This window comes from Heterodontus francisci, chromosome 5 (genome assembly GCF_036365525.1).
Source record: "Heterodontus francisci isolate sHetFra1 chromosome 5, sHetFra1.hap1, whole genome shotgun sequence".
NCBI lineage: Eukaryota > Metazoa > Chordata > Chondrichthyes > Heterodontiformes > Heterodontidae > Heterodontus > Heterodontus francisci.
In genome coordinates this window covers 109,204,013-109,230,446 of record NC_090375.1, presented here as the reverse complement: position 1 = coordinate 109,230,446, position 26,434 = coordinate 109,204,013, and the positions used below count along the sequence as shown (strand labels likewise).

Genomic DNA, 26,434 nt, shown 5'->3' with positions numbered 1-26,434 from the left:
TCCAAAGACTCTCAACCCTCAGAAAAAATTTCTCTTCATCTCTGTCTTAAATGGGCGGCCCCTTATTTTTAAACAGTGACCCCAAGTTCTAGTCTCTCTCAAAAGGGGAAACATCCTTTCAACATCCACCCTGTCAAGTCCCCTCAGGACCTTATGTGTTTCAATGAGATCACCTTTCATTCTTCTAAACTCCAATGGATACAGGGGCAACCTGTCCAACCGTCCCTCATCAGATAACCCACCCCCCAATCCCAGGTATCAGTCGCGTGAACCTTCGCTGCATAGTTACATCCTTTCCTAAATAAGGAGACCAAAACTGTACACAGTACTCCAGATGCGGTCTCACCCTATACAACTGCAGCAAAACATCCCTACTTGTTTATTACAAGGGGAATGGAATATCAGACAACATTCCATTTGCCTTCCTAATCACTTGTATCTGCATACCAACTTTGTGATTTATGTACGAGGACACCCAGATCCCTCTGTACCTCAGAGTTCTGCAATCTCTCCATTTAAATAATATGCTACTTTACTATTCTGTCTAAGTGATAACTTCACATTTTCCCACATTATACTCCATTTGCCAAATTTTTGCCCACTCACTTAACCTATCTATATCCCTTCTGTACACAGTACTCCAGATGTGGTCTCACCAATACCCCAGACAACTGTAGCAAAACATCCCTACCTTATATTCCATTCCCCTTGCAATAAAGGACAACATCCATTTGCATATATAAGTTCTATACAAGTTTCACATAAATTCCCTGTTTTTCAATTTTATTCCCCTAGAAATGAACTCCAGTGCATTGATTGTTATTTTTATGGCCTTATTGACCTGCATCAGATTTAGTGATTTGTGTATCTCTACCTCCAGATCCTCTGCTCCTCTACCCCGTTTAATCACTTGTTTTCCAATTATGTGACCACCTTGTTTTTCCCTATCAAATTACAGCATCTCACACTTATTTATATTGATATTCATTTGCTGTCTTTTCAATGTCTTCCTGTATTTTGCTGCAGTTCTCCTCTGCGTTAACTATACCCCCTGCCACCCAATTTGGTGTTATCCTACGTTCTACCCTCTGTAAACCAAAGGTCATCCAAAACTCTGCTGCCTGTATCCTAACTCACACCAAGTCCCATTCACTTATCACTCTTGTCCTCTCCAATCTATATTGGCTCTTGGTCAAGCAACATTTCCATTTTAAAATTCTCATCATTGTTTCAAATCTCTCTATAGCCTCGCCCCTCCCCATCTCTGTAATCTCCTCCAGTCCCATAATCCTCGAGATAACTGCACTCCTCTAATTCTGGCCTCATGAGCATCTCTGATTTTAAGCCAGCTGCCTAGGCCCCAAGTTCTGGAATAACCTCCCTAAACCCCTCTGCCTCTCTTCTTTTTTAAGATTCCTCAGTTTCCGACAATACAACAGTGATGACATTTCAAAAGTACTTTTGGTCAAATGCCCTAATATTTCCTTATATGGTGTGGTGTCAAATTTTGCTTTATTATGCTCCTGTGAAGCGCCTTGGAACATTATCATGTCAAAGGTGCTATATAAATACAATTTTGAAATTGTACTTCTGAATCCGAATTCCAAATCACATAAATGGTGAACACCACCAATCCCAGCACTAGTCTTTGCAGAACATCTTTTGCTAGTCTGAGTAACCCTTACTCTGCTTTGTCACCAGCTTGCTACTTGTCCCGACTCCAGATGTTTTGACCGTAGTCATGAGTCTAATAAGCAGTGCCTCATCGAATGCCTTTTGAAAATCCTAATATATTACACTATGCTTATCTACCCTGTTACTTCTTCAAAGAATACGTTTAGCCAAGCATGACCGTGCCTTTTGAGATCTATGTTGACCATTCTTTATTATATTTTCAGTTTCTACATTTTTTAATTACATCTTTGAGTGAGGATTCCATTTTCTCCTCCACCACTGACATTAAGCTAATTTGTCTATAGTTCCATGGACTTGTTCTATCTTCCTTTATAAATATAGAAATCACATTAGCTGTCCCCCAGTCCTCATTTATGGTATACACTCAAAAATCCAAACTGGCTATACTGCAGCTTGAACAGTCAACATCACAAAAACAGATTATCTGGTCATCATCACATTGTCGTTTGTAGGAGCTTGCAAATTGGCTTCCATGTTTCCTACATTACAACAGTGATTACATTTCAAAAAGTACTTCATTGGTTTTAAAGTGCTTTGAGACTTCTGGTGGTCATGAAAGGCGTTATATAAATGCAAGTCTTCTTTTTCTGAACCAACCCAATATGTTGCCAATTTGCTTGTTCCAATTATATACAGATTGGGAGGATTGGATTCCACAGTAGATGGATTAAACACTCAAATTCGAAGATATTTCAATCCCAAATAATACGGCATAATTAAACTGAAATCAATACTCAATCGTGAGGGGCAATGGTAAGAAGCCAGTAGTTGAGAAACAAGTCTGCTGGAATTATTCATTGGACTTAGGTCAGCGTTCTATACCCTCATCCAGTACAGGATTGCATAATAACCACTGAGAATTTTACATCATATCATCATCCTTGTTGAAGGATGGTAATTGATGGGCAAGGAGACAACAGAAATGAATTAAAAATAGAAGAATTTGGTTTTATTTTGGAATTTGCAAAACAAAGATTAACAAGTTCATAAACACCTCATGCATTAAATGACTAAAAATGGGTTTTGTTGTATTAAATGCTTTGAAATATTCTCAACAACCTTGACAAGCACAATTAGGGATCAAAATATTTTCAGAGGCAGTATTCCACTTAGTTACCAACACGCACATGTTTTACTGAGATCCAAAAGCTGATTGTGTTAACAGAATTTGGGAATTAACTTGTGCTGAATTTTAGTTCCTGCAAGTTGTATTAACCAACTATTATACTGAATCTAATTTATAACAATTAAATGATCTATGCAAATGCAACATGAAAGATAGTCATGTGGCAGGACAAGTTTGTAACTGCATTTCTAAATCAGGCCAATAGGAGTGGTACTGAGCTGCAGCAGGTGGCACAATGAATTGGAGGACAGAGCCGTAAACTAGCCACAGACCAGACAAAGGAAGGACATTGAAGAGCCCTGGATGCAGATTACCTGCCTATTTTCTTTCCAAGTTTAATCAGCAAAAAATCATTTCAGGCAAAATATTAACCCTTTCTAATCTCAACATAAACTTGGCCTTTTTTAAAATCCAATTCTGGCTTCTAACTCAAAGGTGCATTCACAAGTCAGTTTATTTGGACTATCTTCGCTTGTTGCTTTTTTAAATGATGTTTCTTAACCTGCATGGTTCATTACTATAAATAATTCACTAGATTCATCAAATTAATTGCACAGAATAAACTTTGTGGTGTTGTTAATTGTGACACTTAAAAATTACCTTACAAAGTCCTCAGCTGGTAACTATATAGATGAACAAAAACTGGGTTAATCCATCAGTGTGTACCTGTTTTTAGCACAATCTTAATCTATATAACCACCCCAAAAACCACAGTAAAGATATTCCACTGACCTTGCATTTGCACCATCAAATATCTTGTCTGCTACATCTCCTATCACTTCCTGCCTCAAATAATACAGCATCCGTACCCGCAGCAGGACTCTATAAAGGAAGAAAATTTTAACATTAGTACTGTTTGCCAACACGAGCTTTTGGCAGCTGCTTCTGTTCATCCATCATTCTGCCAAGGCTGATTAGCTATGCTGTATGGTAGGCTTGAAGCATGACAGATGGTGGCACATAATCACCTCTGTGTGGTGCTTTTTGCTGGCTTTCAACAGCCATGCTTGGCAACCACTTTCAACATACTGAGCACAGTGGAGTGCAGTGCAGCCCAGACACATTTCATTCAGTAATGCCTAATTCAGTTTGTGAAGTTTAACGTGTACGTTGCCAGTGCTTCTGAAGTGTTCAAGTAAGTTTGTAAACAACTGAGCAGATGGCTTGCAGTAGGCGTTCTGCTCCATTATCTCATGCAATTTCCTCAGCTGTTGCTTACTATCTTCTGAAGCAGCTTTATGTTTAGAATAATGAGCAGCTACATTAGTAGCTGAAAAAGATAGATATGCAAAATTTAATTTCAAGTGCCTCACTACAAACAATGGCCTATTTTACACCTTTTATTGAAAAGGAGGCTTTTCAAGCAGAAATTTAATGTACATTTCTGAAGACTTTTAGAATACCCTAAATATGAAGGCACTTTTTAAATGCTAATCATAAATACATATGAATTGTATACAAGTGTCAGCAAAATGACTTGAACGAGTAAGTTTAGGAAAAAAGGGTTTCTTACTTCAACTCTAATCTTTATTTGGTTTGCAAATTCTAAAACATAAGGCTCACTTCAACTCACTTGTTGCAGTGGTGTTTCAGATGCTTCTTGTAGCCATCATCATGTAGCAAGACATCTGGGTTGCAGTTCACTAGCCAATCAGCATTTTTCATGATTGGTTGAGCAGACTGGCTTTTAACTTTCTTTCCTTTCCTCCCTCGAGGCACTGGTGCAGACAAACCTATTGGTAAAGCAAAAATACAAATAATGATCACTTCAGCTCAGAAAATAGACATCAATCCCAAACCTTTAATCAAATATTGCACAAACAATAACTAAATAGTTTCCAAATTCCAGCAATATAAATCACAACCATATTTTACTCCTTACTATTTTATAGAATAGATCTCCTGCGGCGTTGCTCACGATTAAACCTCTCAGTGTGATTTTTGTTAGTCTCTCATTCTGCATGTGACTTGTCTGTTTCTTGATCCGATCTTGCTCAATCAGATGTACAATTCTGTTGTAATATCTATCTGATTTTTCTGTCTCTCGCTCTCTCTTGAAGTCTGTACCTTTATGTCTATATCTATGCCCTTCTGAGATCTGTCTTATAACATCTGTCTGCATTGATCTTCATCTGTCCTGTTAATTTCTCAGACCTTTTTGCCTTTTCCTCACCTGTTCTTAAATTCCCTTTCTACAGATTTCTAGCCATTCTGGTGGTCATCTCATGTTATCTCTTGCTTTTTTGCTTTCCCCCACTGATTATCTCTGCCTTGATGTCCGCCTCTATCTTTTCTCAACACCTGTCTGTCTCAATTTTCCTCCTTCTCTCGATAGCTCTCTCTGTCCCCTGCTTCCTCTTTGTTCTACCCCACTTCTCCAAAGTGTCTCTCCAGCTTAAGACAAAAGGCACCCAAAACTTGCTGGGAAGGATATGATGGCCTAAGAAAATATAATTTAATTGACAGTCAACAATTGAGAGTGTTTTGCTGTGTGAAGAGATAGGAAGGGCAGCAGCAGAGGAGGATTCCCATATCCATATCACAGTGAACAGCAGCCAGCAAACTGGGAGAGGAGGGAGGCCTACATTGGGGAGCCCAGGAGATTTGGCGGAGGGCGCAGGACAGGCAGGGTCGAGGAACAGGCCTCAGAGAAATAAGTCCACTGAAACAAATTTTAAATTAAAAGCAGGCTCCCAAGTAAACAAAATTTTAATGAAATCACATTTTAAGTAAAATTGAAACAAGCTTTGAAATGAGGAATGGAACTTGACAATCAATTTGTAACAACAAACGCCTATAAGGAATAAATGGCAAATTTAGCTGTCAGTATAGAAGCAATACAAATAGGAGCCATAGCATTATCTTTTAAAAGTAATACAAGTAACCATTATTTTAGGTGTTACAAAGTGTCAAATTAAGATTTAGGTCACCAAAATTAGTCATTTATTAAGAATTTTAATATACTGTAGATAGATGGTTAGTGTACACTAGCATTTCATAATTACCATAAAAGTAGTCAATTAAACAGAGAGTTTATTTGGTTATAGTTAAAGCAAGCTTAATTTTTACTATCAAATAAAGCCAGAGTTTTCACCCACAAAAAACCCTTATATGATTCCTTGCATTTTTCCTTGGCAGTGAAGAGGCATAATTGTCCAGATCCTACAGCTTCCACTCAGTTTCTCAGGCTACTTACATTATAGAATCTGAACATTTCAACAAATTACAATATACATCTGCTTACAGAGATGACTTTGGTGACTGCATTTCAAATGAACAGAAATACTCAGCAGTCTGCTGATTTGATAAGGAAAACCCGGCTGCAGTGATTATTCTACCACATTTCGATCATAAGAGTTTAATATTTTTTTCCTGAAATTCAGCTTCTCTAAAAGAATCTGACTTTGAAGTTAATAATGACTTATCAGTCAATTACTTAAATTTCTTTAGTATTGAAACTTTTGTGAAAATCCTCCTGTCAGCCAACTACGGCAGATGGCCATTAGGTCCAACTGGTCTAAGCCAATGTTTTATGCTCCACACTAGCCTCATCCCATCCTACTTCACCTAACTATATCAGTATATCCTTGTATTCCTTTCTTCCTCATATAATTACCTAGCTTCCATTTAATTGCATCAATGCTATTCGCCTCAACTACTCCATCTGGTAGTAAGTTCCACGTTTGAACCACTCTCAACAACTTGTATTTATAGAATCATAGAATGGTTACACAGCAGAGAAGGAGGTCATTCAGCCCATCATGTCTGTGCTGGCTCTCTGCAAGAGCATCTCACCTAGTCCCACTCCCCTGCCTTTTCTCTGTAGCCCTGCAAATTTTCTCCTTGGATAAATAATCCAGTTCTCTTTTGAAGGCCTCGATTGAATCTGCCTCCACCACATTCTCAGACAGCGCATTCCAGATCCTAACCACTCGCTGTGTAAAAAAGATTTTCCTCATGTCACTGTTGCTTCTTTTGCCAATCATCTTAAATTGATGTCATCTGGTTTTGGATCCTTTGGCCAAGAGGAACAGTTTCTCCCTATCTACTCTGTCCAGACCCCTCATTTTTTGAACTCATCTATCAAATCTCTTCTCCAAGGAGAATAGCCCCAGCTTCTCCAGCCTATCCACATAACTGAAACTCCTCATCCCTGGAACCATTCTCATGAATTTTTTCTGCACCCTCTTTAATGCCTTAAAATCTTTCTGAAAGTGTGGTGCTCAGAGCTGGACACAATATTCCAGTTGAGGCTGAGCCAGTGTTCTGTACATGTTCATCATAACCACCTTGTTTTTGTACTCTATGCCCCATTAAAAATGCCCAAGATCCCATATACATTATTATATGCTTTCTCAACCTGCCCTGCAAGCTTCAATGATTTGTGCACATATACCCCCAGGTCCCTCTGCTCCTGTACCCCATTTGGAATTTTACCCTTTAATTTTTATTGCCTCTCCTCATTCTTCCGACCAAAATGAATCACTTCACACTTTTCTGCATTACATTTCATCTGTCACTTATCCACCCATTCCACCAACCTGTCTATGTCCTCTGGAAGTTTATCACTATTCTCCTCAGTTCACAATGCTTCTACACATTGTGTCATCTGCAAATTTTGAAATTGTGACTTGTATACCCAAGTCTAGGTCATTAATATATCGAGAAAAGGGGTCCCAACACCAACCCCTGGAGAACTCCATTGTATACCTTCCTCCAGTCCAAAAAACAACTGTCCACAACTACTCTGTTTCCTGTCACTCAGCCAATTTCATCTCCATGCTGCTACATAGGAACATAGGAAGATAGGAACAGGAGTAGGCCATTCAGCCCCTCGAGCCAGTCCCGCCCGTTGATCGGCGGCCTAACTCGTTTGGCCCATATCCCTTAATATCTTTGCTTAACAAAAATCTATCTCAGATTTAAAATTAACAACGGCTCTAGCTTCAACTGCTGTTTGTGGGAGAGTGTTCCAAACCTCTACCACCCTTTGCGTGAAGAAGTGCTTCCTAACATCTCTCCTGAATGGTCTGGTCCTAATTTTCAGACTATGTCCCCTAGTTCTAGAATCAACCAGTGGAAATGGTTTATCTTTATCTAGCCTGTCTTTTCCTGCTAATATCTTGAAGACTTCGATCAGATCACCCCTTAACTTTCTAAATTCCAGCAAAAACAGGCCTAATTTGTGCAATCTCTCCTCGTAACTTAATCCCTGTAGTCCATGTATCATTCTTGTAAACCTATGTTGCACTCCCTCCAAGGCCGATATATCCTTCCTAAGGTGTGGTGCCCAGAACTGCTCACAGTCCTCCAAATGGGGTCGAACCAGGGTTTTGTATAGCTGCAGCATAACCTCTGCTTTATACTCCAATCCTCTAGATATAAAGGCTAGCATTCCATTAGCCTTTCTGATTATTTTCTGCACTTGCTCGTGGCATTTTAAAGATCTATGCACCTGAACCCCCAAGTCTCTTTGGACATCCACTGTACTTAACCTCTTCCCAACCTCCTCCTCTATCCTTTTTTAAGTCCAAAATGGATAACCTCACACTTGCCCGCATTGAAATCCATCTGCTACAGTTTTGCCCATTCACCTAGTCTGTCAATATCTCCTTGCAATTTTATGCTATCATCTAGACTGTCTACAATGCCGCTTAACTTTGTATCATCAGCAAATTTGGATAGATGACTTACTATGCCATCATCCAAGTCGTTAATGAATAATATGAATAAATTGAGGCCCCAACACAGATCCCTGCGGGACACCACTAGTCACATCCTTCCAATCGGAGTACTTACCCATTATCCCCACTCTCTGTGGCCTGCCACTCAACCAACTTCCTAACCATGTCAATTATTTGCCCTCAGCTCCATGGGCTTCTACACGAGTTAACAGTCTCTTATGTAGGACTTTATCAAATGCCTTTTGGAAGTCCATATAAATAACATCCATAGACATGCCCCTGTCCACTACCTTAGTCACCTCTTCAAAAAATTCAATGAGATTTGTCATGCATGACCTTCCCATCATGAATCCATGCTGGCTGTCCATGATTAACTGAAATTTTTCTAGGTGTTCAGTCATCCTTGATTATAGACTCCAGCAACTTGCCCACCACAGATGTCAGACTAACTGGTCTGTAATTTCCTTGGTTCCCCCTTTCACCCTTCTTAAAAAGTGGAGTGACATGTGCGACTTTCCAATCCAGAGGGACCACTCCTGAATCTAGGCAACTCTGAAAGATTATAGTTAGGGCATCTACAATGTGCTCCCCTACTTCCTTTAACACCCTTGGATGGAAACTGTCAGGTCCTGGGGATTTCTCACTCTTTAGTCCCATTAATTTTCTTGTTACTGATATTTTACTTACGTTAATTGTATTAAGTCCCTGTCCCATATCGGCTATTAATTTTTTCGGGACTTCCGGCAAGTTATTCTGCTTTTCAACTGTAAATATTGAGGCAAAGTAATTGTTCAACATGTCTGCCATTTCCCCATTATCAATGACAATATCTCCATTTTCAGCTTTTAGTGGGCCTACATTGCTCTTGACCACCCACTTTCCCTTTATGTAACTATAACATTTCTTCTTATTGATTTTGATGTCCCTTGCATGTTTCCTTTCATAATCCCTTTTAGTAGCTCATATAAGCTGCTTTGTGACTCTTTGCTGGTCTTTGTATCAATCCCATTCGGCCGGATCTGTGCTGCATTTTGCATTTTTGTAAGCCCTTTCTTTTAGTTTTATGCTATCCCTAATCTCTTTAGTTGTCCATGGCTGTTTTTTCTGTGAAATGGAGCTTTTTCCTCTCAGGGGTATAATACTCGCTCTGTATTTCGTTAAATGTTTCTTTAAATATTCTCTGCTGTTCTTCAGTCGTTTGACCAATTATCAGACCTTCCCAGTTTACCATGGACAGTCTCTGTCTCATCCCGTTAAAGTCAGCCTTACCCAAGTCTAAAATTCTAGAAGCTGATTCGTGCTTTTCACTTTCAAACGCTATTTTGAATTCGATCATGTTGTGATCACTATTTGATAAATGTTCACGCACAGTTAGGCTACTAATTAAATTTGGCTCATTACTCATAACTAAATCTAATATTGCCTGTCCCCTTGTTACATCTAGGACATATTGCTGTAGGAAACTATCCCGGACACATTCCAGAAATTCACTACCTTTCTGACAGGTGCTAGTCTGCCTCTCCCAATCTATGTGTAAGTTAAAATCCCCCATTTATACTACTCTGCCTTTGTTACACACTTGCCTAATTTGTGCATTTATACAATCTAACACCTCAGAACTGCCACCAGGAGGTCGCTTGACAACACCTATTACAGTTTTAGATCCTTTTCTGTTGCTCAATTCCACCCCTAAGATCTCCACTGGATGCTTTCCCCTCAATATATCCTCCCTCACCAATGAGGTGATATTATTTCTAATCAGTAAGGCTACTCCACCCCCTCTGCCATTTTCCCTGTCCCTCCTGTAAACTTTATAACCAGGTATATTTAGTTCCCAGTCCCGACCATTCTGCAGCCACGTCTCCGCAATGGCCACCACATCATAATCTTCCATTTTAATTTGCGCCTGCAACTCATCTAGTTTATTCCTTACACTCTGTGCATTTGTATATAGAACACTTATTTGGGCTATACCCCCTAACCTGTCCCTCAGCACTGATGCTTTAGTCACCTGTTTATTATTTCTCTCTTCTGGTTTAACCAGTATACTTCTTGTCGTTTTTCCATTACCTGCAGTTCCTGAAGTAGGGTTCCTGACTGTTTCTTTACTCTCTGCCCTGTTACTTGTTTTTGAAACTGTATTGACTTCCCGAGGCCTCCCTCTCCCCCGCCCTATTTACTAGTTTAAAGTCCTTGTGACCACCCTGTTTATCCTTTATGCTCGGACACTGGTCCCAGATCGGTTCAGGTTGAGCCCATCCCAATGGTACAGTTCCCTCCTGTCCCAATACTGATGCCAGTGCCCCATGAAATGGAACCCCTCTTTCCCACACCACTCCTTTAGCCACGTGTTTACTTCCCTAATTTTCTTATCCCTATGCCAATTTGCACATCGTTCGGGTAATAATCCAGAGATTATAACCCTTAAGAACGTGTTTTTTAATTTTGTTCCTAGTTCCTGATAATCGCCAAACAGGTCGTCTTGCCTAGTCATGCCTATGTTTGTCCCAGTGTGGACCACGACAACTGGATCCTCCCCCTCCCTCTCCAATATCCTTTAAAGGTTAGATATGTTCTTCACCCTGGCACTTGGTAGACAACATACCATGCGGGACTCTCGGTCCTGCTTACAAAGGATGCTATCAGTACCCCTAATTAAGGAATCCCCTACCACTACCACTTTTCTTTTTGCTCCCCCCGCTTGAATGGCGTCCTGTACCACAGTGCAATGGTCAGTTTGCTCATCCTCCCTACAGTCCTTTTCCTCATCCACATAGGGAGTAAGTACCTTGTACCTGTTAGACAAGTTCAAGAGCTGAGGCTCCTCCATTACTGAATTCAGGATCCCTCTTCTACCTGTCTCACTTGCAGTCACACCCTCTTGTCCCTGACCACTGGCCGAATTTGAGATACTTAATCTACGGGGTGTGGCTGCCTTAAGCATAGTCCAGGAACCTCTCCCCCTCCCTGATGTGCTGCAGTGTCTGAAGCTTGGACTCCAGCCCATCAACACTGAGCCGAAGTTTGTTCCATGAGCTCTAACTTTGTCGACAAGTCTTTATTGAATGCCTTATATAGCGCCTTCGACATGGTAAAACATCCCAAGGCACTTCACAGGAGCGTTATCAAAAAAATTCAACACCGAGCCACATGAGTGATATTAGGACAGGTGACCAAAAACTTGGTCAAAGAGGTAGGTTTTAAGGAGTGTCTTGAAGGAGGGAGAGTAGTAGACAGGCAGAGGGGTTTAGGGAGGCAATTCCAGAGCTCAGTGCCTAGGCAGCTGAACACACGGCCGTCAATGGTGGAGCAATTAAAATAGGGGATGCTCAAAAGGCCAGAACTGAAGGAGTGCCGATGTCTCAGAGAATTGTAGGACTGGATGAGATTACAGAGATAGGAAGTGGCATGGCTATGGAGGGATTTGAAAACAAGGATGAGAATTTTAAAACTTAGCTGTTGCTTAAGCAGCAGCCAGTGTAGGTCAGTAAGTGCAGGGGTGATGGGTGAACAGGACATGCTGAGAGTTAGGACACATGCAGCAGAGTTTTGCAGTTTATGGAGGTTAGCCAGGGGTGGTTCGAATAGTCAAGTTAGAGGTAACAAGGCATGACGAGGGTTTCAGCAGCAGATGAGCTGAAGCAGGGCAGAGTTGGGTAATGTTAGAGGTAGAAATAGGCAGTCTTCGTGGTGCTGCGGATATGCGGAGGGAAGCTGATCTCCAGGCCAAGTATGGAACCAAGGTTGCAAACGGTCAGGTTTAGGCTCAGGCACAAAAAAAAAGTAATCAGTAAGACTAATGGGATGCTGGTTTTTCCCTTAAAAGGATTGGGATTAAAATCTGAGTAAGTGATGCTTCAGGTGTGGACAGCCTTGATCAGACCCCATTTGGAGTACTGTGTTCAGTTTTGGTCACTGAACCTCAGGAAATATATATTGACCTTGATTCATGGATTCATCATTATACCAGGACTTAAAGGATTAGATTTTGAGGACAGAATGCATAAACTTGGTTTGTATTATATTAACTAAGGTTGAGGGGTGATCTAATCAAAGTTGTTAAAATGATAGAGATTCGATAGGTTAGATAGAGAAACTAGTTCCATTGGTGGGGGAGTTCAGAACCAGAAGGGCAAGAGTTTAAAATTAAGAGATGGGCCATTTCAGAGTGAAATGAGGAAGCACTTTTTTGCTTTGAAGACAGTGGAAATCTGGACTTCTCCCCCAAAAAGATGCGATGCTGGGTCAATTCAAATTTTCAAGACTAAGGTCAATGAGTTTTCATTGAGTAAGGGTATCAAGGGAAATGAACCAAAGGTAGGTAAATGGAGTTGAGGTATAGATCAGCTATGATCTAATTGAATGGTGAGCGGAACAGGCTCAAGGGGCTAAATGGCCTACTCCTGCGCCTATGTAATTGTATTGCCTTTACTAAAATTTACAAAATATCTTGTATCAATCTTATCCAACATGTACTTAAAGCTTACAATTATTTTTACTCATCAGTATATTGTTTTTAAGTAAAAGCAAAATATTGCAGATGCTGGAAATCTGAAATAAAAACAAAATGCTGGAAGTACTCAGCAGGTCTGGCAGCATCTGTGGAGAGAGAAGCAGAGTTAACGTCTCAGGTTACTGAAAGGGTCACTGATCTGAAATGTTAACTCTGCTTCTCTCTCCACAGATGCTGCCAGATCTGCTGAGTATTCACAGCATTTGTTTTATTATTATTGGTTTTAAGTGTTCAGGACACAGAGAAAATTTAATGTAACTTTTCCGTCACATATCAATAAGACAGGTTTATAGTAAAGAATTCAAAAATACCCGAGTGGTTTTGCAGAGCTCGAGTCTGTCCATCCTCAGTAGGAGTAATCAGATCCCATATAAATCCTTTGATCTTTTCATCTCCTCTGTAATGGTTCAAGCAGTACACAAGGATAGTGCGGCAGATGGTCTCCACATCGTGCTCTGTCAATTGTCGTTTAAAACGCCCATGTGACAGTATATCACTCCATCGGCCCCAACTGTGGAAAAACAATAGTGCAAGTTTTAGTCAAGTAAAACTTCGTAAAATCTTTGGAATATTGTGTAACTTATATGTATAGCCAGACATGTGGTTCCATTTTGCTGTTAAAGCAGCAATTTTGAAAGAGGGGTGGGGGCAAGAAACAAGTGAGTGAGGGCAAAAGGGGGTGGGGTGGGAGAAAAAAAAATGAGAAAAGAGGGGGAGGAGGGTAGACTGGGGGGACAGTGATGAGTAAGGGAAGGGGAGAGGGGGGGAGGGGGAGAGGGAGATAGACATGTGGTGGGGTGGCAGCTCCTCTTCAAATAGCACCTTAGGATGTTATGTCCAGCTATGCAGCATGGGACCTCAATTTAACATTCCTCCAAAATATGGCGTCACAGACAACACAATGTTCCCTTCATACTCGCCTAGAGTGTTAGCCATGATTATGTGCTCATTCATGCCCACAACAAGGCTTCAACCTGCACCCTCTAACCCAATTTATACGACAGACCAAACAGAGATCATACTGAGTTTACGTGAAGTTGATTTTAACTATATGAGTCTTCCCATGAATTTGTTTGCCTGCCTTGTTTAATTTCTGTACCAGTATGAAACTACCAGTCCAACACATACGCCAAGTTTCTCTGACCAAAAAAAGACAGACTGGCACCAATTTATACTAGTCTAATAATAAAGTATGAATTAGAATAATAATGGTGTACAATTGATCACTTGGTACAGTACACCTATGGAATTACAAAGCTTTTTGTTTGTAAAGTACAAAGGTAGATTGGGCCTTCAACAGAAAAATTATGAAGCCTCATGAAAATTTGCAAATTAAAGGTGTATCGCCTATATTGTATAGCATGAAAACAAGGTAGATATCCTGCCCCATTTACAGGATCCCCACAGAATACTAAGTTCCTTCACATGAGAGAGCGGATTGAGCTGGTGTAAATACTCATGACAAGTTGATGCCCTGTGATCAATGTTGCATGTCAGTGGCAGATGCACAAAATAGTTGGTGTGAGATCTAGTTGGATTTGAAATCAGCAGCTTATTTGTCAAAGTAGTTCATTTGATTTGACTGTACATTTGTATGCCAACAAAGAGGGAAGGAAGCTGCTCCAGACCCCAACACCCACCTCTCAGTTGACTATCTTCGGCCTCCCTCTCTTCTTGTCCCCCTTCCTCTTTGGTCTGCTTACTAACACTTTGTACATCTCCTTACTCCCTCCTTGGTCCTCTAATCCACTCACTAGTACTATCAATTTACCTTTATTGTTGCCATCCAGGGTCAAGTCCCTCTGAAGTGGGTGCACGGCTTCCCACTGTTGCAAACCATCATCAGGCACATCATTGGCTCTCTCAAAGAGCAACTAATTTTGTCTTCTTCCCCATTTACCCACAATACCTCTGGCCTCATCATGCTCTCCTTCCTGAGTTTACTGTCCTCCTACCGTCCAATAACCTCTCCCCCCATGTAAACTCCCCAACCCATATTCATGAACACCCATTGACCTTGTCGCATCTTGTGGCCTTGCTACTCCCATTGTGTTAATTACACAAGACCATCTCTGATCACTTCCTTGGTTCACTCCACCCACAACCCCTCTTCCCCCTCCGAACCCTACTTCCTTCTGTTTGCCCCTGGAAAAAACGCTCTCCCAATTCACGAACAACCAATGTTCCCTCTAAGGTGCGTGGCCATGCAGAAATCCAGAATGTGCCATGCAGGGAACTAACAGGCTGTGCACAAGCAACGGTCCTTTGAGATGCACGGCCACATGCAATTTTAAAGGGACCGCACAGTGTAAGGAGGTCGCACACAGCAACCAGAAATTAGAGAGAATATTGTTTGAAACTGCACTTGCAAAATCTCAACTGTCTGGTCTTTGACCTTCCCTTCACCATGACATTTCTGCAGCTACTTATCTACTGAACCATACCCTCATCTCTACCTTTGATACCTTACTCCCCATCAAAACTGTTAAACACACACTTACCATAACAGTTTCCCCTGGTACGGCCCTCACCTCAACTTCAAGTCTGCACCCCTGGGACTCAAGGAACAGATATTACAGACAACTGCTTTAGGCATTCACTGCCAGATCTAGCTGGACATCATTAAAGCACTACTGGGTCCTGCTTGTCTGCCAAAACTGCTCACTGCAAAGATAACTGCTGACTTCTGTTATCCAGTGCAAACCATTTTCTTAAACTCCTCTCCTCTGTCTCCTGCACCCTCACCTCTAGCAACAAGTGAGAGGAGCTCATGGACTCCTTTGTCACAAAAATCGAGACATCCATTCAGCTGCATCCCTCCCTTCCCCTAGCCCAGGGATCTACAACACTTGTCTCCAGTGCTGCATGTGGCTCTTTAACATCTCTTTTGCGGCTCCCAACCTTTTCCAGTTGCATTGCATTAACATGATAAAAGCCTAAAAAAGAATCAAGTCAAGTAAGAGCCATGCTTTTATTGTGGGGATAAAAAGCTAATCATTGTGCTGCATTTTACGGTTTCAAATGATTATTTTAACAAAAAACATCATTGTACTCTAAATAAATCTGTTCGAGTGGTATAGCTACACCTTGGTTCTAGATAATGCCTTTGGTTCGATGAACAGGTTTTATGGTTGTGACCATTATTGTTTCTAATATTACTGAGACAATAAATTATTCTGAATGTGCTATTAGAAGCTTTAAAAAAAAAAATCACGAGAATCAATAGCCAAAAAAATTGTCTTAATTCTATGCATATTAAGTTATAGTTTTTTTTTAAAAAAGATCTCTGACAAAATTATAGTAAAAAGTCAAAAAAAATGATAATTTAGAATTAGGTCAACTTTAATTTTTTTTCTACTGATACATAAATTCAATACACGTACTTTATTGATTATATATGAAAATTACGAATTCTACCATAGACATTTAGCAATTTGCCAACTATTTGATTTAGAAATACCGAAATTTTGTCTTGCGACTCTGAATGGTTTCTATTGTTGCAAAATCTTTTTAAAAAGGTTCTTCAGGTAAAAAAAAAAGGTTGCTGATCCCTGCCCTAGCTCAACAGGCCAAACTTCCTCCAAGGTTACCATCTGCCCTAGCCCTGAACTTGCATCTTTCTGTAGTTTCTCTTATCTCCCATCATGTCCTTTCTGAGCTCATATTGCCTATGAGACCCACCTCCTGATCCCTGGACCCTATTCCCACTAAACTGCTGACCACCCAACTCACCTCCTGGCTTCGATGTCAGTTGATATTGTTAATGGTTCTCTCTCTCTCCAGTTACTGTCAACTCTCTCCTTAAAACCTGCTGTCATCACTTTCCTCAAAAACCCAACCCTTGACCCTCGTCCTTGCCAACTACCACCCTACCTCCAATCTCCCTTTCCTCTCCAAAGTCCTTGAACTTGTTGTTGCCTTCCAAATCTGTCCCAAACTTTCCCAGAACTTCCTCTCTTTCTTCCTTCAAGATGTTCCTTAAAACATAGCTCTTTGACAAAACTTTTGGACGTGTCCCCCAAAATCTTTCATGACTTGGTGTCAAACTTTGTTTGATGACTGCTCCTGGGAAATATTTTTGGACGCTTTACTATGTTAAAGGCACTATATAAATACAAGTTGTCGTCATCCACCTCCCTCTCAGGGAACAAAGCTCTCTGATCTTCTCCCTGTTCCCCTCTCCACATCTCTGTTCTCCCACTACCCATCCATTTCATATTGCTCTTCAAAAAAGACAGCTTGCTTGCAAATAAGATGACTATTCCACTGACCTTCCTGCTCACCATGGTGCCTGCTGCCATAGTTGATCTTCTCAGCAACTCTGCTTCTGCCTTTGATGGCCTTGCTTCCACCAAGTTACTCAAAGTTTTAGTTATGATTATGAGCCTTTATAACCTTCTTAGCATAGATTCTTTTGGCTCTAACTCCCCATACCTTGAAAAGAATCTATCTAGGCCTCAAGATCTAGGCTTATGTAACATGCTCAAAATTCTAACCTTGGCTCACTTGCTGACAGAATGGGCTGTATTTCACTAGCCCTCCGACGTAGGGGGTCGTGGGAGGGGGGCCCTGAAAATTCTTCCGGGAGAGGCCCGCCGCCACCACCTTCATTTTAAATTGCAAATTAAGGAATAATTACCTACCTGGTAGCAATGGCCGTCCCACATTGATATTCTGGCCACTGGTCAGAACTCCTATGCCTTCGAAGCTCCACTTGGAGTTCCGAGGTGTGACACTGGTTGTGGGAGGGGGGGAGGTGGTGGAGTGAAAATTTCAGGGCAGGTGGGGGGGGGGGGGGGTTTGTGGGGAGCAGGGAAAACCGCTCCGATTGGGTGTGGGGATGGTGGGAAGGGGTTGAGGGTGTAAGGTGCTGAAGTTGGGCGGTGAAAGTTCGTCATTTACAAAACTTGGTTTTCCGGGGAGATGGGTTATTTTATTTATTGATAACTCGATGGGAGGATGGGAGGTTTGGAAAGGGGATTGAAAGCATCACTAAAATTTTATTTCTCATTTCAGGGTGGCGGTACCTTTAAAAATTTAAATCTACCTGAAGGGCTTGAAGCCCTTTAAAAATGGCGCCGGCCCCTTCGGGGTGGCAATGGATGCCGTTGCCGGAACAGCCGCCCCCTCTAAGTCATCAGTGACAGTCGCTCTGCCCACTCCATTTAAATGAGCCCCCCGCACGAAATATCATGGGGGCTCAACGACAGCAAATCCACGCGGGCAGACCGCCGCAATCACAGAGCGCACTGCCGAGATTTGCGGCACGCTCATAAAATTCAGGCCAATATTAAGTATGGGTCAACTTCCATATGCATGCTGATACTCTGATCTATTTTCCCACCATCATCCTTGACTTTATGTCCAAAGTGGTCTCAGCCAATCAACATCAAGTTGTATACGAGTCAGAAGTTCCACTAATTTAACAATAAGAGCAAAGGCACACTGTTCAATTCCAGTGAAAAACTTTGCATCCCATTCCAACTCACTCCCAGTTGCTTACTCAGTTGATGCGAACAGGGAGTGGGTTGGGTGTCTTATTGGCAGCAAGCAGAGTTTCAGACCTCATATCCTATTCATCACTTAAGACTTCCCAGTTTCCAGCTCTGGAATAGTATCCATGCCCCACTCCTATTGAAAGAAAAGAAAAATAACTTGGATTTATCTAGTGTCTTTCACAACTGCAAGTTGTCCTAAAGTGTTTCACTTTTCAAATTTAGTTACTGTTGCAATGGAGGGAAATGTGGTAGCCAATTTACATACATCAAGGTGCTACAAACAGCAATGAGACTAATGAACAGTTAACCGGATTTAGTGATACTGGTTCAGGAATAAATCTTGACCAGGGCATTGGGAAAAAACCTGCTCTTCTATTAGTACCATGGGATCTTTTCTACTGGAGGAGTCAGATGGGGCCTCAGTTTAACAACTCATCCAAAAGACATCCTCAACAGTGCAGCACTGCCTCAGAATTCACTGAAGTGTCAGCCTAGATTAGGTGCTTAAGTCTTGAGCCTGTGATCTTCTGATCAGAAGTGTGTGTGATGCACTGAGCTAAGACTGACAGCCTCATCCACACTTTTGTTACCTGTTGCCATCTCCAATGCATCCTCCAAGTACCATTCACTTATTCAATTAACTCACCTCCTGACTCCCCAATGCCTGCCCACCATCTACAAGGCACAAGTCAGGAGTGTGATGGAGTACTCTCCACTTGCCTGGAAGAGTGCAGCTCCAACAACACTCGCGAAGCTCGACGCCATCCAGGACAAAGCAGTCCGCTTGATCAGCATCCTATCCTGCGCCTTAAACATTCACTCCCTCCACCACTGACGCACAGTGGCAGCAGTATGTACCATCTACAAGATGCACTGCAGCAACTCACCAAGACTCTTCGACAGCACTTTCCAAACCTATGACCTCTACCACCTAGAAGAACAGGCAGCAGACACATGGGAACATAACCCACCCTCAAGTTCCCCCACACACCATCCTGACTTGGAACTATATCGCCGTTCCTTCACTGTCATTCGGTCAAAAACCTGGAACTCCCTTCCTAACAGCACTGTGGGTGTAACTACACCAGACGGACTGCAGCGGTTCAAGAAGGCAGCTCACCACCACCTTCTCAAGGACAATTAGGGATGGGCAATAAATGTTGCTTTGCCAGTGATGCCCACGTCCTAGGAATGAATCCAAAAAAAAAATCACTCCTGTCCTCATCAAGCTGTATTGGCTCAAAGGTCCTCAATGCATTAAATTCAAAATCCTGATCCTCATCCCCCCAGCCCCATAGTCATGTGCTATCCCGCTTCTGCCATCTTCTCTAGACCCATGTGCCAGTGTATGTTGTATTTTCTTCTGATTTTATTTATTGCATCATTCGTCCTGTTCAAATCTGTCCCAAGGTTTGGGCACTACGCTCTACCTCTTACTCTATACTCATCCACCTCGTCTAACTTGAAAAACCTCAATACCTACCTCTTTGACAATGCTGTCGGTCACAACGACTAATTCTTCTACTATAGTTGGCTGTCCATTCTGCTTCTGTAAAGTGCCTTGCAACATTTACTATATTAAAGGTGCTAAGTAATTGCAAGCTGCTGTTGATAGGCATCACTGTACTGCTGCTGTACTCCCTACAATGCTCCTTTCCTTTGATCTAGCATTGAGGATGTGAAGTTTACTAACCAGGAAGAGACCAAGCTGACTGCATAAATCCTCTGAAAAAAATTGAGATTAGCTGCTTTAGTGATATGGTAGAAAAGATACAGGTTTCACAAGGTTCACAAATACAACGTTTCTTCAGTTCTCAAACCATTCATTTGGTTCTGCAATTTTGATGCAGTGCTACATAAAAATTTGTCCTTGCAAGCACAAAAGAATAGATTTTCTAAGTCATTGCCCACATGTCGTGGAATATCTAGGCTCCAGTACAGCATTACATTATAGTCCAATCTTTTAAAACATCAATGTTTTATGCCTTTGTTTGCCTTTGCTTGACACCAGCTACAGTAAAACTGACAACTTGAAAACAGCCCTGAACACAGTGTAGTGTGTACAGGTATGCCAAACTGTAGGTACATCTAACAAATTGCATAGTGATGGATTATGGCAAAATGCTAGGAATTATTTCCATCTCTCAAAGAAACATTTCTGACTATTGTGAACATATGTAGGTACTTGTGCTAAATCAGATTGTTAAATTGTTTTAAAATTGTTTCAAAATTGTTTCCATGGTTAGTGATGCTGAAGCACTCTTCGCTTCCATCCTCTAGCTCATGACGATGCTCCTCTTCATCTCTTACTCTCCCAATTCACACAGGCACTCTGCTCACCCTGTTCTCCCTGCCCTGCCCGCTGAAGCAAGCATGATTCATGACCAATGCTGTGAAGCTATAGCTAAGCCAAACAGGATTCTGGGTTGTATTCACAGATTAATTCACTACAAAGCAAAACATACCACTCTGTCCTCGTACTAGACTTGGCAAAGCCTCAGTTAGAATACAGTGCCGACTTTGGGTCCCTTTGTGGGACATTGAAGCTTTCGAACGAGTGCAGGGGAGGGCCACAAGATCGATTTCTAGTTTAAAATACCTTAGCTACCCAGATGGGCTTAAAGAGGTGGATCTGTAAAGATTAAGAAGCCTAGACCTGAAGGCGATTTCACAGAATAATACAGTGCAGAAGAGGTCCTTCGGCCCATCAAGTCTGCACCAATGCATTAAAACACCTGACCTGTCTACCTAATCCCATTTGCCAGCACTTGGCCCATAGCCTTGAATGTTATGACGTGCCAAATGCTCATCCAGGTACTTTTTAAATGATGTGAGGCAACCTGCCTCTACCACCCTCCCAGGCAGGGCATTCCAGACCGTCACCACCCTCTGGGTAAAAATGTTCTTCCTCAAATCCCCCTTAAACCTCCCGCCCCTCACCTTAAACTTGTGACCCCTCGTAACTGACCCTTCAACTAAGGGGAACAGCTGCTCCCTATCCACCCTGTCCATGCCCCTCATAATCTTGTACACCTTGATCAGGTCACCCCTCAGTCTTCTCTGCTCCAGTGAAAACAACCCAAGCCTATCCAACCTCTCTTCATAGCTTAAATGTTCCATCCCAGGCAACATCCTGGTGAATAGCCTCTGCACCCCCTCCAATGCAATCACATCCTTCCTATAATGTGGCGACCAGAATTGCACACAGTACTTCAGCTGTGGCCTTACCAAAGTTCTGTACAATTCCAACGTGACCTCCCTGCTTTTGTAATCTATGCCTCGATTGATAAAGGCAAGTGTTCCATATGCCTTTTTCACCACCCTATTAACCTGCCCTTCTGCCTTCAGAGATCTATGAACAAACACGCCAAGGTCCCTTCGTTCCTCAGAACTTCCCAGTGTCAGGCCATTCATTGAATACCTCCGTGTCACATTACTCCTTCAAAGTGTATCACCTCACACTTTTCAGCGTTAAATTCCACCTGCCACTTTTCTGCCCATTTGACCATCCCGTCTATATCTTCCTGTAACCTAAGACACTCCACCTCACTGTTAACCACTCGGCCAATCTTTGTGTCATCCGCGAACTTACTGATCCTACCCCCCACATAGTCATCTATGTCGTTTATATAAATGACAAACAATAGGGGACCCAGCACAGATCCCTGTGGTACGCCACTGGACACTGGCTTCCAGTCACTAAAACAGCTGTCTGTCATCACTCTCTGTCTCCTACAGCTAAGCCAATTTTGAATCCACCTTATCAAGTTACCCTGTATCCCATGTGCATTTGCTTTCTTGATAAGTCTCCCATGTGGGACCTTGTCAAAGGCTTTGCTGAAATCCATGTAAACTACATCAACTGCACTACCCTCATCTACATACCTGGTCACATGCTCAAAAAATTTGATTAAGGTTTATAAAATAATGAAGGGACGAGCTTGTGTTTACAATTATAGCAACTGGCGAGATTAGAGAGAGGACTGGTGGTCACACTTACAATTTATCTAAGGGTGGAACTAGGTTGAATGTTAGGTGGTGGTTCTTTTCCTAGAGAACAGTGATCAGTGGAACAGGGGGTCAGGTCATGTCGTGAACACTGATATGTTATATATTTTCAAAGAGTTAGTTGGACCGGTTTCTAGCTGGGGCGACAATCTTTTTTTATTAGTTTGTGGGGTGTGAGCATCGCTGGCTAGGCCAGCATTTATTGCCCATTCCTAATTGCCCTTGAACTGGGTGGCTTGCTAGGACATTTCAGAGGGCATTTAAGAATCAACCAGATTGCTGTGAGTCTGGAGTCACATGTAGGCCAGACCAGGCAAGGACGGCAGATTTCCTTCCCTAAAGGACATGACTGAACCAGATGGGTTTTTACAACAATCGACAATGGTTTCATGGTCACCATTAGACTAGCTTTTAATTCCAGATTTATTAATTGAATTCAAATTTCACCTTCTGCCATAGTGGGATTCGAACCCATGTCCCTACAGCATTAGCCTGAGCTCTGGATTGCTAGCCCAGTGACATTACCACTACACCACTGTCTCCATAATATACCTAGAGATCAATGTGGTGCTCTTGACTAGTATGGATCACCTAAAGGGTCCGAGAAGCAATTTTCCTGATTTGATTCCGCTAGTTGGTTGGGATTTTAAAATCTGGTTTTTCTCCTCTGCCAGGAGATTACACAAGAACATTGGAACAGGAATGGCCTTCAGCCTGTTTAGCCATTCAATGAGATCATGGCTGATCTGCGAACTAACTCCATATAACCCCCTTTGCTCCATATCCTTAAACACCTCTAACAAAAATCTAACAAACTGAGTTTTAAAATTAACAATTAATCCTGCATCAATTGTTGCTTGTGGAAGAGAGTTCCAAAATCCTACCATTCTCTGTGTGAGGAAGTATTTCCTAATTTCTCTCGAAAATGTTTGTCTTTAATTTTATGGCTATACCTCTGGTCCTAAACCTCTCAACTAGCAGCAACTGTTTCTCCCAATCTATCCCATCTCTTAATATCTTGAAAACTTTGATCAAATCACCCCTTACCCTTCTAAATTCCAGAGAATACAATCCTAGTTTGTATAATCTCCTCTTGCAGCTGAACATTGGAGTCCGGATATCATTCCAGTAAATCTATGCTGCACACTCTCAAAGATCTATGCATACTTCCTAAGATGTGGTGCCCAGAACTGCTCACTATACTCCAGGTGTGGTAAAGCTCAAACATGACTTCTACCCCCACCACCCCCCTTGTATTCTAGTTCTCTCAATATAAAAGCCAGCATTTCACTAGCCTTTTTGATTATTTTCTGTACCTGTTCATGACATTTTAATGATCTGTGTACCTGGACCCCAAAGTTTCTTTGTACCTCCACTGTTTCTAGCTCTTCACCATTTAGAAAATACCCGGATCTACCTTTGAGTCGAAAGTGGATGACCTCACATTTGCCGACATTGAAATCCATTTGACCATTCACTTAATTTATCAACATTTCTTGCAATTTTATGCTTCAGTCTACACTGCTTGTAAAACTGTATCATTGCATCAGCAGCAAATTTGGATATGTGGCTTTCTATCCCATCATCTATATCATTTATGAATGCAGTGAATAGCTGAGGCTCCAACACAGATCCACATGGGACACCACGAGTTGCATCTGTCTCCCTTCCCTCAGCCAATTTCCTAACTAGCTTAATAATTTGTCTTCAATTCCATGGGCTTCAACTTTAGTTAACATGAGGGACTTTATCAAATGCCTTCTGGAAGTCCATATAAATAACATCCAGAGACATCGCCCTGTCCACTATTTTAGTGACCTCTTCAAAAAATTCAAGCAGGTTTGTCAGGCATGACCTACCCTTTACAAATCCATTCTGGCTCTTTGATCAGTTGAAAATTCAAGGGGTTCAGTCACCCTATCCTTTCCCAACAGATGTTAGGCCAACTGGTCTGTAATTCCTTCTCACCTTTCTTAGAACAGCAGAGTGACATGCACAATTTTTCAACCTGAAGGAACAGTTCCCGAATCAAAAAAACATATTGTTAGGGCATCTGCAATGTTCTCACCTACTTCTTTTAAAACTCTGGGATGGAAACCAACTGGTCCTGGGGATTTGTCACTCATTAGTGCCATTAATTTCATGGTTTTGTGTGGGTATTGTGATACATAAGGCATCATAACTATATAGGACAGAGTCAATAAACCTGTTAGTCTTTTTCTGTTATTCCCATATGTTTGCATGGGAGTCTGAGATAGTGAGAAAATGGGGAACAGGGAAGATCGAGGGAGAGTTGAGGCAGAGGGAGACAGCAAGGTACAAATACTTTTGTACACTAGATTTGTGCTGCATTGTTTTACATTTAATGATGTTTGGAGCACAGGACCATCTAGTGCTGCCACGCATGTGTAAATCACTATATTTTGCAGCATGTTTGGATGACCTGGGCAACAGAGGGAATTTAACACTCTGCTAATTTTTGTCAGTACATATGGACAGCTGCTGAAATTTAGTAATCCTCTCTATTCTTGTCAGTATTAAATGCACCTTGAGTACATGAAGCTGTCAAACTATGGAAGCAATCAAGTGGAGCTTTGCTGCTTCCCATACTTGGTAACATGAGCAGCCTTTGTGGCTGCACTTCTCTACCCCTCCCCCAATGCTATCACACCATACAAACAGAGCAAACTGGCAGTGTTCCTGCAATTGTGTAAGGCTTAATCCAGTATAAGAGGCTTCATATAGAGAATGACTCAATATGAAAAAGGAATAGCATACATACATATTTCCCATCTGTGGGTTTGGGCAGGGGTAAAGTGGCATTTTTCTAGCATACAATATTTTTGATGAAAATGAACCAGAGCAACATGTGACAGAACAACAGGGTCAAATTCACACATACAATTTACAATTTCATTGGGCCTTCAGAGAAAATACTTCCTTAGGACGAGAAAGTGAAAATTGGGAGTATCAGTTTATTCAACTCCTAGTTACCTTGTTTTAGAAGTACCAACTTCTTTGAAGGTGGTTTTGTGGGTTATTCTCAATAAATTCACAGGCAGAAAATAATGTACCAAATAGGGATATCTGGAACTTTACACAAATGCATTCTGCAATTTACTCACCCATACACCAACAGGTTCTTTTCCACTCTAAAACACTCCGTCCTTGGATAACCGTGGGACCTGTCTTGCGGTCTACGGGGGGGCTTTCCAGTCTTTTCTTCAGACTCGCTTTCCAAATCTGAAAATTCCATTAGCTCATCTTCCTTGATAGCATTGTAGTGTCTTGTCTGCTTTCTCACTCTTGGTGTATCAATCACCAAATTGTTCTAAAGGAGGAAGTACACATGAGCAAAAATGCATTTAATTGCTTTCAACATAATACGCATGATAACATGCTTACCCTTCCATTTATTGCATCAATATCCAATTCAGCTTTCTTTGCCCATTTTTGCCAAAAGTTGGGATCATCAAGGGAAATATCCGTTCTATTCCCAGAAGCTACAAAGCTGGCCTAAAGAGATTTATATAAAAAGAAATTCTCATTGGTTAGAAGAATTCTGTACAATTTATTTCATATCAATATTATCACATGCTTCATACAGGCTCATTACATTGGTGCACATACGACATCAAAATATATATATGCTTATACTTGGTTAAAAGTATTCACCTTTGCAAATGTAGAGCCTTTTCCTTCAGACTCTATAGTAATTGTATGAGTACGTCTCAAGAGAATCTGGTCAATATCTTCCTCACAGAATTTTGACCCTTCGTCCTCTTCATCCATCAGTGCACCATATGCTCCTTTCCTAAGAAGATCCTCAATCTCCTTTTTAGACAGTTGCTGAACCTGAATATTTTGCATAATTTTAAACATTGATCCCGATATTAAGTATACATAATTT

The 26,434-nt window shown here is 41.5% G+C and overlaps 1 protein-coding gene across 4 annotated transcripts in view; it reads right to left on the bottom strand.

The window, feature by feature from the left end:
- The window catches only part of chd7 (chromodomain helicase DNA binding protein 7), a 277,383-nt gene that overhangs the window by 45,825 nt on the left and 205,124 nt on the right, over nt 1–26,434 (bottom strand). For all 4 annotated transcript variants that reach the window (XM_068031895.1, XM_068031894.1, XM_068031893.1 and 1 more), the window contains exons 19-24: nt 26,200–26,379; nt 25,930–26,040; nt 25,650–25,855; nt 13,330–13,529; nt 4,395–4,554; nt 3,554–3,643 (exon numbers count right to left, since the gene is read on the bottom strand). In XM_068031895.1, coding sequence (XP_067887996.1) covers nt 3,554–3,643; nt 4,395–4,554; nt 13,330–13,529; nt 25,650–25,855; nt 25,930–26,040; nt 26,200–26,379 — 947 coding nt within the window. The remainder of the gene's footprint in view (nt 1–3,553; nt 3,644–4,394; nt 4,555–13,329; nt 13,530–25,649; nt 25,856–25,929; nt 26,041–26,199; nt 26,380–26,434) is intronic.